The following is a 14,704-nucleotide window of genomic DNA, read 5'->3' on the forward strand; positions in this document are numbered from 1 at the left end:
CGCTAAACATGTGTTTGTTTGACTCGTTTGAATGCATTGATTGAGCGCTCAATTGGATGATTGCATTCAATTTGAATTAATAATACAAACAAATAAAACATATTATTATTATTATTGATATTATTGTTTACCATTTGATTGTCATCCACGACATCCACGACAATGAGTTTCTTTGATCGGTTGCGCTCTGGAGTCCAACACATTGAAACCGAAGTTAAACAGTTGCGCGAAATGGTGGACAACAGATACCAGCGATCGGAGGATCAGCTGACGTCCGACCTAATGAAGGCCAAGCGGTTTGACCAGAATGTCCGCAACACTTATGTAAGTACAGTCCATCCACTTATTTGTGGACCAATCTCTTGGTTCAATAGTTGTTAATAAATTTTCTTTGACAACACATTTCATCAACTGTAGGCCGAAATAACATACCTGTATAACACAATAAAAGCTTCGGGTCCGCCACTCGCCGAATCGGCCAAACGTATAAATACATTAAAACAGATGGTGTTTGATATCGAAGACAACTCTGGTATCAAAGATTACGGCTATAAACCGTTTAGCGAGCGCTACTCGCAAGACGATGACAACGACAATGACTTGAAATTAGGATCGGCTATCAATTCGATACTAACGCCGCCTAATACCTTGAATAACAACAATCGTGAGGCCGACAGCTTTTTGACCGTCGAGTTTACCCCAGGTTTGACCACTAAGCGACCTAAAGGAATATCCAGAGTCAATCATAATAACAATTATTGTCATGAAAATAATAATAATGAGCAACATCTAAGACATTCATTTGTTTCGGGACCGACTATTGCCAGTAGTCAACCGCGATTACCCGATTCGGTATTGAATTATATTTGTGACAACAAAGTGACACCCGAACAGCCCATTCAAGCCGTCGACGTGGAAAAGTCGGTCAAATTGTTGAGATCCATTGCCGGCAACAGTACACCGCAGATGCCGAAGACTAGAGTTAATATCAATTTCCACAATCAAATACTTAACAATTTATAAATACTGTTTAAAAAACAATTATACAAATGTGTGTAATAACAGCTTATAAGTATTCGTTTATTAAAAAAAAAACAATTATATTTTAGTATTTTGTTTTGACTTCTGTGCCAACTCTAAGGCCAACACTTTGGCCACAAATGTTTTGATATCGTCGGCCACCAGTTTTGGCTCTTCAAAAGCGGCAAAATGTCCGCCTCTGGGCATTGATGTGTATTGTATCAGATTTTCGTAGTGATATTTGGTCAGTGACTGTGGAGATCGTAGCAACTCATTGGGAAAGTCGGCCACAGCTGACGGCACACTGGCTTTGATGCAAAATCTGTAAAACCAAATAAAATGATAATTATTTTTCTGATTTAAAAAAATAAATTTTAATAATTTKGTAACTGACCTATCGAGACTAAAGTCGGTAAATAATAGCGGAATATTTTCCTTATAGTATCGCATACTTGAGGCCACATTATTGGACGTCCAGTATATCATAATATTGGTCAACAACTCGTCTAATGTAAACTTTTTGGTCAGCTCGCCGTCCGGTTTGTCCAAAAAGGCTGGATTAGTCCAAACGGAAAACTTTTCCAATATATAAGCGGCTAAACCGACTGGACTGTTCACAAGTGCTGCACCTATTGTGTCGGGACGAGTGGACTGAAGGTGCATATATCCCGATTCTCGGACCATAAATTTAAATTTTTCCCAAAACGGAAACACCATCTTATAGTCGGATTCGGGGTTATCGAAGACCAGTTGCGGTAAATACGCGCCAATTATTGTCTTTATTAGCGGCAGTCCTCTGCTGGGCATTGATCCCCACGTTGTATGTAATCCGCGAACACTTTAAAAGTGTTTTGTGAGAAATGAAAATTATATGTAATATATGGTAGATATACTATACTAAAAGTGCTTACTTTTCTGGATATAATATGGCCATAGACTGGGCAATGGCTGACCCCCAGTCACCTCCGTGAACAAAAAATGTCTTGTGATTGAGTCTTTCCATTAGTTTTACATATATACGGGCCGTTTGCGGTACATTGAAGCCTAAAAAGATTATAGAAAATTACTTTTTTTTATAAATTATTTAAATACTACTGTATATAATAATTATTACTTTAGTAGTGAATAATATACGCCAATATCAATAATTGATTATATTTTATTTGTTTGTAATAATAAGTTTGTTGTATAAATAAGTTTATATATTCAATAAGTATAGGAATATTCCATAAAATCCTTAATAATTGCTATAAAAATACAAAACTACGAACCCGTTTGATGCGGTGCTTCAGACCAACCATAACCAGGAATTGATGGACAGATCACTTCAAATGCCACACCATTTGTCGGTTCAGTCAATAATGGTATGGCCTTATAGTACTCCAATACAGATCCCGGCCATCCGTGACTTATCTAATTATTAAATTACAATAATTAACAAAATAAAATATAATTTATAAAAAATATTTTTTAATGACAAACCAGAATAGGAACGACAGTTTTTGCCGGTTTTGATGGCTTTACGTGAATAAAGTGTATATCAATTCCATTGATTTGTGTCTTAAAGTGATTGAATTTGTTTAACTCTTTTTCCTGTTGACGCCAATCATACTTTGTTTTCCAGTAGTCGACCACTTGTTTCAGATAATTGCCATTAAATCCATAGTTGAATTGAGTTCCGGGTATTGGCTCTACATAACGGGCCAAATCTAGACGATGCTTGAGATCTGTTAATACCTCATCCGATACATTGATTGTAAACTTATTGATAGTCAACGGATCCTTAGGTATGGGTTCGCCGGCTATTCAATAAAATAATTTATTTCGATATCAATATAATAAAAAAATAATATTATTATATCAATACAAACCTTTCAGTTGCTTTTTACCGAACCATTGCTCCGGTATTTTAGGTACTTCTGGTTCTGGTGTTAGCAATAACTGATAAACTACTGCACCGACAGCAACAAGTATTGTCAGCGTTAATAACTTTCCCAAAATACCCATATTTTTTAATTAAGTAAATTTTAATATATTTTTTATATATATATATATATATATATACTAAGCAAACAAATTAAATTAATTATTTGAAAATATGATAATAATTTAGATTTAATTTTTTTTTTTTAATTAACTAATACTACTAAAAGTATATATTGAATATCCAACAAAAACACAACCTGTAGTTTCTGTCTGGATATTTGATTTGTAATATATTTGTGTTATGATAATGCACTAAAAAATTAATTTTTTGATGAGTACTTTTGGGACAGTTAGCTGTTAGCTAAATGTCTAGTAGTTAGTTGGCTAAATGGCCTTGAAGAGAGAGAGAGAGAGAGAGAGAGAGAGAGAGTATGTATGTGTTTGTCTACAGTATTGATAAACGGTAGGAAACAGGTTTCCCATTGGATAACTGTGCGCTGATGATATCAGGATACCAGTGCTGGTATGTAAGTGTCAATGTGGAAAAAAATGCCCCCAAAACTATTTAATAATTTGTTAATAGATGTAATGTTCAATTAGATACCAAAAAATAAAATAAATAAAATAATTATATATTTTAATAATGATAATACTGTATGTATATATATACATGAATGCATGCTTAACTAACTTTAGCAATTTGTTTGTTTGCTGTCTACACAGTATTATGGTATCGGTATTAATAATATAAGGAAAGTGCAATTTTTGAGGTAGGTGCGCTAGACGTATAGTTCAAGTTTATGGAAATTCAATATTATACAGAAAAATTAATATCATTTAATGTATAATTAACTTTAAAATTTATATATATATATATATATAACTTATGTATAAATTAATATTAAATAGTGGAAAATAATAGTATTACATAAATAGAATTATTATCAAACTATTAAAATAATTTTTATTTTTGTTGAATATTAAAACTTGATTTTATTTGACAAGTACAAGTAATTGATATTAATTTTATCAATGATATTGAAATCAGTGTTAATCTCAATATTAATAGATAATAATAGACTTATTTTCAAAAAAAACTTGAAAAGTTTTGTTTTCTGAAATCTATACGAGCCTTTTGTGTGTGTGTGTGTGTCTGTCTGTAGCATTTCATTTTGCGAATTTTGAAATTCTGACTTCAGATTCGGTTAGAGGACTACTAATAATGTATTGAAAAGTTTAATTAAAATTTTGATATCTCTACGGGAACATAGACAAAATGGCGGCCAAAGTAAAAAAAATTTAAGAAAATTTTTTTTAAGTATAGATTTGAATAAAGCATCAAAAACAAGAATAAAAAATATACATTAAAATTTTGATCTCTTTGGGAACATAAAGAAAATGGCGGCCAAAGTAAAAAAAATTAGGTAAAAATTTTAACGTTTAGAATTGTAAAAAGTATCAAAAATATGATATAATATATCAGTATAATTTTTTTTAAATGGCGGCAAAAGTATAAAAAATTTTAAGAATTTTTTAAAGTATAGATTTGAATAAAGCATCAAAAACAAGGATAAAAAATATGCATTAAATTTTGATATCTACGGGAACAAAAAGAAAAAATATAAGCGGCAAATGTATAATTATAGATGATTATTTTGTTATACTAAATCATTTGATACCCCACATGACTATAGTTGTTTATTTTGTCATACTGAATCATTTGATACCATACAYGACAATATTTATATTATGTATATTTGACCAGTTTTTAAATTTTTATGTTATTATATAGCCGCTATAATTATAAAACTAATAGTTTTCAATGTTATTCAAGTTTTTTTTCTGAAAATGCTTTCTAGCATTCTTAACTGGTTTATTTTTAATATGTAAATAAATCTACTAAAATCAAAGTCAATGTTGAATTTTATCAATTGAAAATTATAGTTGATAAAAATTTTAATAGTTGAAATAAATAATGATAAATTTGTTTATAATAAAATTTAAAAAACATAATTTGTTAATAATAAGTGTAATATTTAACAATTGTGTAACAATTAAAAAGACAATAATAGTAACCTTAGATAACATTAGATTTTTATTTTGTAGTGTCCACTACATTACCTTAAGCTAATTTAGTTATAAAGTATTTTTGTATTTAAATTCCCAATAATTTTGTATACATTTATTTTATATCCTATTTTTATGCTAAATTCTTAGTATTGCTTTTCAATCGGTTATACAGTTCCTTATACTTACCGGTTGCTGACCTCAGACCTCTGGCACCAAACTAACTGTTCAACGGTTCCCACATTCAAACTATCCAATGATAGCTAACCATTCCCTATAACTACCCGTCCTCTCTCAAACACTATAAATACTGTACTACAGTATACACATACTTTAGTACAGTGCCAGCCGTCATACACAACAGTCATACCTGACTCTCACATATCATACTGTACTCACATCATACATGTGCTCCACTGATAGCACCATTTTAACCATACAATCCATTGTATCCTCAATTGTCTTAAACTAATCAATAAATTGTTATAATTATCTTATACCTGTGTTAATCATACGATTCATTACCATCGCTATTATCATCATAGAAACGATCACTTCAAGAGTCCAACCGGTTGTTCACATCATTAAAGACATACATACAACCCGGTTGTCCATCAACTCTAACCTACCGTTCCGTATCGCGTGATATCAAGAGATAGTACAGACATCCAGATTGGGATCAGCTCTAGCTTTACGCTTGGCCACCACTACTGCAAGTGATCTACCCTTTTATCATCCGATAGGTCTCATACCGACCCTTCAGGTGATAATCTATAAGGAATTGGTTGATAATCGGTTGTAGGCCTCATACCGACCCACGCATAACAACCGGTGCTCTCCTATTCCTCTAAGTTGTGTCCAAACATACAAACTCAGGCACAACAATTGGCGCAGTCGGTAGGATCATTAAAAGATCCATATCTTCGCGTATTGGATGACGACTATCAATACAGGGTTCACTAGATACGGAACTCCATATCTTCGACGAGATATCTCAACTAATAGCGATTCAGACAACACAGTAACCAACAACACATCAGACATGTCCATCAATGGTGAAGACAACGATACACTAAATCTGGTTAATGCCATCGCAGACAACACAACCGGTATCTCATCTAATTGTGTACCAATCGGTACAACCGGTAACTCAGCCACCAACGGATCCTCTACCACTGGCTCAGCACCGATGCTCTCAGTGAAGATACCAAAGTTTAATGGTACTAAAGACTCATCTCTACGTATCGAAGCATTCCTCTTAATCTTCGACAGAGTCTTCGCTCATCTCACAGATGATAACAAACTCATCAAAATCGTTGAGTTCCTCGAATCAGACGCAGCCAACTATTACGGCTCAGACCTACTCATCGACACATCCATCAACTGGATCAAAGCTAAGCAACTGCTTACCAACAGATATACCCGACTGGACATTCCTCCAGAAGTGGCCGCCAACCGCCGGCGCCAACAACGATCGGAGTCAATCCGCGCATACTTCGATGATAAAATGGAGATTTTAAGACGCCTCCAAAACTACACCGACAATCAAAGAGCAAACCTACTCACGGAAGGCCTACTCCCTGAATACCGTGAATACTTCTATGGCCGACGCTTCAAGACTCCCAGTCAATGGCTCGAGATGGCTCAGGACATCGAGACCGACAAGCAACGAACCGGTAACCGCATCAACCGACCTCACGGATCATCACATTACACAGATGACAAACGAAATGACAACCGGTTACCTAAACGCGACAACAAAGACAAACTACGTCCGCCCTATTCCTGCCGCATCTGCAGAGATCTTGGCATCACTTCATGGCATTACCATAAAGATTGCCCAAATAAATCTTGTCCTCCAGCAGCCATCAATCCAAACACAGGATCCACAGACGGTCCACCTACTCGTATAACAGCCGCATCATCACATATAATACGTAGTAAAGTCATGGCTACCGAAGCCACACCACTGGATATGATATTGATCCCGGGCCGCATCAATCGGTTCGAGTTATCAGCATTCGCCGATCCCGGATCAACTGTAGACATCATACCATTAGATGTCGTCAAACACCTCCGACTCCATATCGACCGCCGCCGCTCTACCGACGTATCACTGGCGCGTGGATCAGCTCGTACTCTCGGAGAAGTCACATTTGACTTAACCATCAATCGGATGACCCGCACCATCAAAGCACAGGTCATCAACGGATTTCATTACACATTACTGCTATCTCTCCAATCTCTTGGCCAATACGGTGTCATCATTGACACACAGACACAAACCGTATCATTCAAATGGCAACAACAGAGAAACTCATCCACTTCAGGGACATCAACCGGTTACTGCAATCTCATCAGTCGTATACCTTCTCCAAACCGGTTGCCTAACAAATCCAATGGCCATATATACAAACAAAAGCACCGCATCGTAAAGATAGACCAACAGTCCACCGCACAGCGCACCCGTCAATCGCATCCATTTGCAGCCAAAGCTGCACGTCAAGCGAAGGATCACCAAATCCATGTTTCTCGGGACAGCCGTAACGCTTTACCGATCACTTCGACGATGAATACAGACGGAAAACCTCGCTTGTGTAAAGACTACCGTCCAATCAATACGACTTCTAATGCCGCAAAACCATCGCATCCATACAAACATCGGCATTACTTAAGGGACATCACACCTACTATTACCGTTACACCACTACGCGCTGTACATCCGGTTATTCGCCCTCAACAGTCCCGACTCTCACGCATCGATACATACAACAAACATATTTCCGGTAATATCCATCGCATCCCATCCAACTCTCCCAATCTACGATTCCGTAACACACGACTCCAATTACCGGACTCTCAACGCGGACATCCATCACAACCGGCTAAACGTCTCACTCCTGGTCCACATCGTCTCACTCAACCGTTTAACTCTTTGACCAGTCTTAAACCGCCGGGGAGTGTAGTGTCCACTACATTACCTTAAGCTAATTTAGTTATAAAGTATTTTTGTATTTAAATTCCCAATAATTTTGTATACATTTATTTTATATCCTATTTTTATGCTAAATTCTTAGTATTGCTTTTCAATCGGTTATACAGTTCCTTATACTTACCGGTTGCTGACCTCAGACCTCTGGCACCAAACTAACTGTTCAACGGTTCCCACATTCAAACTATCCAATGATAGCTAACCATTCCCTATAACTACCCGTCCTCTCTCAAACACTATAAATACTGTACTACAGTATACACATACTTTAGTACAGTGCCAGCCGTCATACACAACAGTCATACCTGACTCTCACATATCATACTGTACTCACATCATACATGTGCTCCACTGATAGCACCATTTTAACCATACAATCCATTGTATCCTCAATTGTCTTAAACTAATCAATAAATTGTTATAATTATCTTATACCTGTGTTAATCATACGATTCATTACCATCGCTATTATCATCATAGAAACGATCACTTCAAGAGTCCAACCGGTTGTTCACATCATTAAAGACATACATACAACCCGGTTGTCCATCAACTCTAACCTACCGTTCCGTATCGCGTGATATCAAGAGATAGTACAGACATCCAGATTGGGATCAGCTCTAGCTTTACGCTTGGCCACCACTACTGCAAGTGATCTACCCTTTTATCATCCGATAGGTCTCATACCGACCCTTCAGGTGATAATCTATAAGGAATTGGTTGATAATCGGTTGTAGGCCTCATACCGACCCACGCATAACAACCGGTGCTCTCCTATTCCTCTAAGTTGTGTCCAAACATACAAACTCAGGCACAACAATTTATAATAAATTAGACACAAAAATAATCATAAACTTTTATTTACAACAATCTAAACAATTTAATTAATGATATCAAATAATTAATAATTTGAAATATGTATTAAATAAAAAATTATTTTCATTTAATAATTAGATTATTCACTAATTCAATGTACAGTTCAGTTAAATTTATTTAAACATATTTTTTTWATCTCTTTATTATTACTTTTTTGTTGTAAAGTTTTTGATGAAACTAATAGTTAATGATTATAAATTTTATACAATATTATTACGATTACATAAATACAAAATAAAATAAATAAATATTTGTTTTATATTTAATAAGTTTGCAATCAATTATATCCAAATATTAAATAAATAAATAATAGAAATAATTTATTTCTATTAAAAAAAAAGTTTGAATAAAATATTCAATAACTAATGAATTCAAACAAACAAACAACAAAAATATATATTATTTTTAAAAGTATAGATACAGTAATATAATTATCTTCTCATTAATTCTAAAAAATAATTATATAAAACAAAACAATTTTAAATTTTACGAATTTAAAAACGAAACAAAAATAATTTCCAAAAAAAAAATCAAATCAAATAATAATGAAATCAATAATTTTATTATATTTTCATTTTAGTATTAAATATTCATTTAATAATCAGATTTTTTTGGCATTAATTCATTGAACAGTCCAGCGATAGTCTCAATGAATTTGTATCGCTCTTCACTACGTATAAACTCAATGGTCAACGACTTTTGGCCTGACATTAGCCGACATTTTACTACCAGATTTGTGGCCAACAATTTCCAGTCACACCATTCGTTCATTCCTTTAAACTCGCAATTTGTTCAACGATTTCATATGAATCAAAAAATTATTGGCCAAATAGTCGATACATGAAAATTTGAAGATTCAATGAAAATGGTGATTGTTTTATTTGTTAATCAAATGACCAATAATTTCGATTACCGTAATGTCATAAAAATTGAATCAATTAAGAAAAATCATATAATTGGAAAAATTTATTATTATTTTTATTATTAAATAAATTAATAATTATTAAACAAATTAAAAGTTTATATAAGTGATTGATTGTACAACAAATAATATATATGTTTATCATAAACATTACATTACATTAAAAAATCTATGTATAATAATTTGTATAATAAATCTCTCTAATACACACTCACTCACCCACTCATTCATTAACTAATACAAAATTCTTAATAAATATTATTCCAAGTCTTCATCGATTTCCAGGTCATCCATATTCTGGAACAGACTTTCATCGACTTTGATATCCGTATCGATGTCCTGATCGGTATCATCGAGAAACTGTAGGTCACTCTCGAACAGAGATTTGTTTGTCTCAAACAACTGTTTTCCGGTCAGTTTTTTGGCCAATTCTTGTTTCGTTTTCAACTCTTTGTCCAAGAGTTGCATTTCTTCGTCAAACTGTTTCTTCCAAACCATAAACGTCTCGACCGTAACCTGTGTTCCGTCGAATTTCTTGTGTTCCGCTTCTTCTTCTTCTCGACGCTTTCGGGCCAACAGTTCTTTCAGTTCGTTATACTTTTCATCGGATTTACGATTAATCCAATCGATAGCCACCGATACCAGCGTATAGATCATAACCATACCGAGACTGTCGTTGGCCTCCCTCTCCAACAGTTCCAATAGTTCTTGTTCATCAAAATCAGTCAAATTGTCCGATTCGGTCACTTCGATGACCGGCAAAGAATCGGGATATGTGTCGGTTAGCTTAAACTGAACTTCTATTTCATCTACAGATCAATAAATTTATTATTTGATGGCAAACAACAACAACACTCAAGACATACATATAGTATCTGATTGATTGTCTTCGTCGTCATTCTTCTGCGGATCCGATTTGATGGCAATAGTGAATATCGGATGAGGTTTTCGTTTAACCACTTTTAAAGAAAAATAAATCAAAAATCAAATAATTAGTTTCATCAATCAACTAAACTATTCTTCAATATATCAATTAAGTCTTCAAATTACCTGTTAATTCGTTTGAATAGATGGCCTCCAGAGCCTCCAATTCGTTGGTCTGTTCCTCCAAGTAATCCATTTCTTAAATCAATCAAATAAATGATTCATAAAAAAAACACATATGATATGTCTTGTGGTCTAATGATATGATAATTGTTATTAACTATTAAAAGCAGTAATACATCGCCGCCGGCACTGAAAGTCTTCAGATGAGCTGATCTCAGATGTCTTTAACCACTACTACAACAACAACAGGTCTTTACGTAAACAACTTATTCAATGAATGACTTAATTGAATGAATGAATGAATGAATGATTGATTTTATTGTAAACACGTGTAAAACCAATAGACTGTAGTATAAAAAAAATACACTATTTGTACAAATATTATAGACAACTAACTATATGTTTTTGTATACAATGTGTCTACAAAAATAATTATTATAATATAAAAAGATAATACATTTGACACTTGTTATGGTAATAAATAACGTTTAGTAAATATATCTAATTTAATTTAATTGTGTATAAAGCTATGGATGGGGGGACCAAATAATAAAGTAGTTTAAATATACGTTATTGATGTTTATTTATTGCAGTATTACATTTGCATTTAAATACTTTTACAGTTAAGTAAAGACAACACGTGACCAGTCCATTAGCCAATCAGCGATTAGTATTGTTTAATTCATATGAATTTATAGCACTTTTGTTGTTATCTTTATGTTTGTGTTGTTAACCATTCATATGATTTGTATTGTTGTTATTGTTATCATTTGATTATCACTTTTTTTTGGTGATAATCACAAACACTTAAGACAGAGGATTATTAACTGTTTAGTCATTAAAAGATTAATAATTAATAGTAACTTTTGGTATCGCAGATAGCATTCATAAAGTGCAGACGTGAAGACATACTTGTTGTTTGTGTCTGTATTTTGGCGCACATTTCAGGGCCAATACTGTCGTTGTCGTTGTCATCGTAGTTGACGGACACGATTGTGGACAACAGTAGTTATGGCCAGAAGATCATCGACAACAAGTGCTAAGCGAAAGAGCAGATCATCGACAACAACGACATCAACAGCATCTAAAGAGATCACTGAAGATATCACTCCGAAAACGCATGCCGTCCGACGCCATCGTAATCGTCCGCCACTTGTCGATGGATCGGCTAAATCGCCGTTAAGAGCAACAACTAGTAACTGCATTAGTAGTAGTAGTAGTGCTGCAGGTGTTGCCAAAGAAACGCATGATTTGCCCAATTATTTTCCCGCCTGTAAACGATTGTCGCCATCGCCACGAATTCATCGATACACACGGCTTAAGACCTCTGGCGACAGCCAATTGGCCAAAAACAATGTGTCAACTGTTACCACAAACATCGCAACAGTCGATGAACAATTGATTACTTATGGTGAAGCCGATGATTGTGTAGATATTGATTATCAACATTTGTTAAAAGATAGACCAGATGTAACTAATCGTTTATCCACTGATGACAATCCATTTGAATTGTGGGCAGAATTTAAAGCCATTCAAGACGTTGAGGATGACGATGACGACGATTATGAAGAAAATAATGATGATTTAGACTTTGATAATCAAAACATTGAGCAAACGGTTCCGTCGACCAGTAATCAACATTTACTGATGAATAGGATTAATCCAATTAAACCTATCGTCAAGAGTTTTGTTAACAATGGCAGTGTTATTGCTGTTAACAGTGATAACAGAAATATGAATAATTGTAATCAACTAACGGTGAAGAATAAAGAAATACTTAATAATAGCGAAGAGTTTGACGACGAAATACTTAATGACGATGACATTGATATGATTAGTACCCAACAGATCAAACAAATAACAAATAGTTGTCCAAAAGTAATGGACACATGTCTTGAAAATAAGACACCAAACAATAGTGGAGTGGTTTCTACGGCTAAAGACAGTTCTCTACAACTAACACTGGATTCCGAAGACTTCAATGATGAAGAATTCAATGACAGCAACAATAAAGAGGAAGAATTAGACGACTCATTGGATGAGATGTTATCGCAAATGGAAATACCTGTTCGTATAGATGTATCCGCTGATGAGCCCCAAGCGGATCAAAATGTTGTCGATGTGAGCAATGAATGTGACGATGGTTTCGATGACGACGATGACTTTGATCTTATGGTTTCTCAAATGCCGAACAATCAGTTGATGAATGAGTCGGTAAGATATTCGAGAGCTGTGGGCACCGATTCGGGTCTCGGAGCGTCCCGTTTGAACGCTAGTAATTGGTCGCCGAGCAGCAGTTCGACCGGTATGATGACATTGTCGCAGATTATTGAAGCCATCAACTCGTGATTGAAAGAATGGATTACCAGATAATACCAATCCTATGAATCACTTGAAATGATTTGTCATTATTATTATTATTAATTAATTTTCTGAAAATGTTTTTTATATTGTCATTTACATAAACAAAAAAAACATAATAGATATTTATATATTGATATATTTTTACATTGCATTTGCCATAAATTAAAATAACATTTTTGAAATCGCAGATTTACCTGAAAATTATTAATAAGTTTGTTATATACAGTATATACAGTTAAATATATATATATTTTTAAAAAATTTATCATATTAATTATTATTATTATTATCTATAATAATTATAAATATAACTATTTGCTGTCTAACTGTATTATGTAATCATTAAAATAAATAAATAATTATTTCAATTAACTTTTTGTATGAAAAAATGTTTATTCAATTATGATGTCAATTGTTAAAACAAAAATTATTATTTTTATTGTATATAATTAAAAATGAGTCAATTATTTAAACGAAAAAAAACAAGAGTTCATTAATAAAATTAAAAATAATTATTTGATATATAATAAGTTAAAAATAAAATAATTATACAAAAAATATTCTCAATTAAATGGTATATTAAACATGATATGATTAGGTCGGGTAATGATCTGATAAAATGATTCCATTGTGGCCCGGGTTCCGTCAAATCGGAAAATGGTCATCGATGGACACGACCGTAGCAATTGGTGAACACTAGTGGTAGTCACGTACGAACATTCTTTGACCAGCAGTTCCCGTATCTGTTTGGCGCAGACACCGCCCGATGCAAAATAGCAGAGACCGTCATCAGAGATGGGCGTTCGGCTCAGATCTAGACTGACCAGCGAACGGCAACTGTCGGCAATTGATTTGACCGCCCGATCGGTAATACACAGACAGCCGGACAGCTGTAATACATGAAGTTGTGGACAATTATGTACAATACTGTCTACAACTATGTCGTTAACTTCTATACAATTGTTTAGTCTGAGCTCTTCTAGATTATAGCAAACAGTGAACAGTGGCTCCAATGCCTGCGCCGATATCATGTTATAGTTGGGTATACGGGCACCTAAATCCAGATACCGGAGCCGATTGCGACAGTGGCGTCGGATTAAATTGACAGTGAAATCACTTTTGAGACAATCATTTAGACTAAGTTCGTGTAATTCATTGTTGATAAGGTAACCCATATTTTCGTCGCTCAATAGATGCAAACGGCCTAACGATTGGATGAGTCGGGCCTTCAATGTTGCCGGCAATTCACTTATCATTTGCCAAAACTTTTGCCATTCATAGAGTCGCCGTTTGGCGTCACATTTGGCGCATATGTTGATCACCACAGAGAAAGTCATCTCCAGAAGCGATGACGGCTGTTGAGCTATCGGTTCCATTGATTTACACACAAGATATCTATTTAAAGTAATAATCAATTTTATTAAAAATAATTTTATAATATATGGTAAAATAATATGACAATTTAGAATTAAATAATGACTATTATATTA

The 14,704-nt window shown here is 34.1% G+C and overlaps 5 protein-coding genes across 7 annotated transcripts; 2 read left to right on the top strand and 3 right to left on the bottom strand.

Moving 5' to 3' along the window:
- Positions 1-1,023, top strand: LOC128954758 (uncharacterized). Its single transcript, XM_054300353.1, has 2 exons — positions 1-324; positions 418-1,023. Exons 1-2 carry the CDS (start codon positions 163-165, stop codon positions 1,021-1,023), a joined length of 768 nt encoding a protein of 255 aa, XP_054156328.1. The 5' UTR covers positions 1-162.
- A 36-nt stretch (positions 1,024-1,059) lies between these two features.
- Positions 1,060-3,050, bottom strand: LOC128954831 (epoxide hydrolase 1-like). The gene is made up of 6 exons (XM_054300430.1): positions 2,892-3,050; positions 2,503-2,822; positions 2,292-2,433; positions 1,932-2,064; positions 1,415-1,858; positions 1,060-1,342 (listed from the first exon to the last, which is right to left on the bottom strand). The coding sequence occupies exons 1-6, from the start codon at positions 3,025-3,027 to the stop codon at positions 1,099-1,101; spliced, it is 1,419 nt and encodes a 472-aa protein (XP_054156405.1). The 5' UTR covers positions 3,028-3,050; the 3' UTR covers positions 1,060-1,098.
- A 2,169-nt stretch (positions 3,051-5,219) lies between these two features.
- LOC128954829 (uncharacterized) lies at positions 5,220-8,771 on the top strand. Its single transcript, XM_054300429.1, has 2 exons — positions 5,220-8,024; positions 8,116-8,771. The coding sequence occupies exon 1, from the start codon at positions 5,948-5,950 to the stop codon at positions 7,997-7,999; it is 2,052 nt and encodes a 683-aa protein (XP_054156404.1). The 5' UTR covers positions 5,220-5,947; the 3' UTR covers positions 8,000-8,024; positions 8,116-8,771.
- A 1,148-nt stretch (positions 8,772-9,919) lies between these two features.
- LOC128954832 (RWD domain-containing protein 1-like) lies at positions 9,920-11,197 on the bottom strand. Of its 3 annotated transcripts, none has more exons than XM_054300433.1 (4): positions 11,027-11,197; positions 10,854-10,925; positions 10,670-10,762; positions 9,920-10,612 (listed from the first exon to the last, which is right to left on the bottom strand). In XM_054300433.1, exons 2-4 carry the CDS (start codon positions 10,921-10,923, stop codon positions 10,062-10,064), a joined length of 714 nt encoding a protein of 237 aa, XP_054156408.1. In that variant the 5' UTR covers positions 10,924-10,925; positions 11,027-11,197; the 3' UTR covers positions 9,920-10,061. The 3 variants fall into 3 exon arrangements, with proteins under 3 accessions (XP_054156408.1, XP_054156407.1, XP_054156406.1); XM_054300432.1 differs by having other exon boundaries at positions 11,009-11,197; XM_054300431.1 differs by having other exon boundaries at positions 9,921-10,612; positions 10,854-11,197.
- Positions 11,198-13,777: 2,580 nt separating this feature from the next.
- LOC128954759 (protein AMN1 homolog) lies at positions 13,778-14,590 on the bottom strand. Its single transcript, XM_054300354.1, has one exon. It carries the CDS (start codon positions 14,588-14,590, stop codon positions 13,778-13,780), a length of 813 nt encoding a protein of 270 aa, XP_054156329.1.
- Between the last annotated feature and the right edge of the window lie 114 nt (positions 14,591-14,704).

This window comes from Oppia nitens, unplaced genomic scaffold, assembly GCF_028296485.1.
Source record: "Oppia nitens isolate AA-2021 unplaced genomic scaffold, nextdenovo-longstitch-racon4-pilon3 scaffold29_pilon_pilon_pilon, whole genome shotgun sequence".
NCBI classification, from domain to species: domain Eukaryota; kingdom Metazoa; phylum Arthropoda; class Arachnida; order Sarcoptiformes; family Oppiidae; genus Oppia; species Oppia nitens.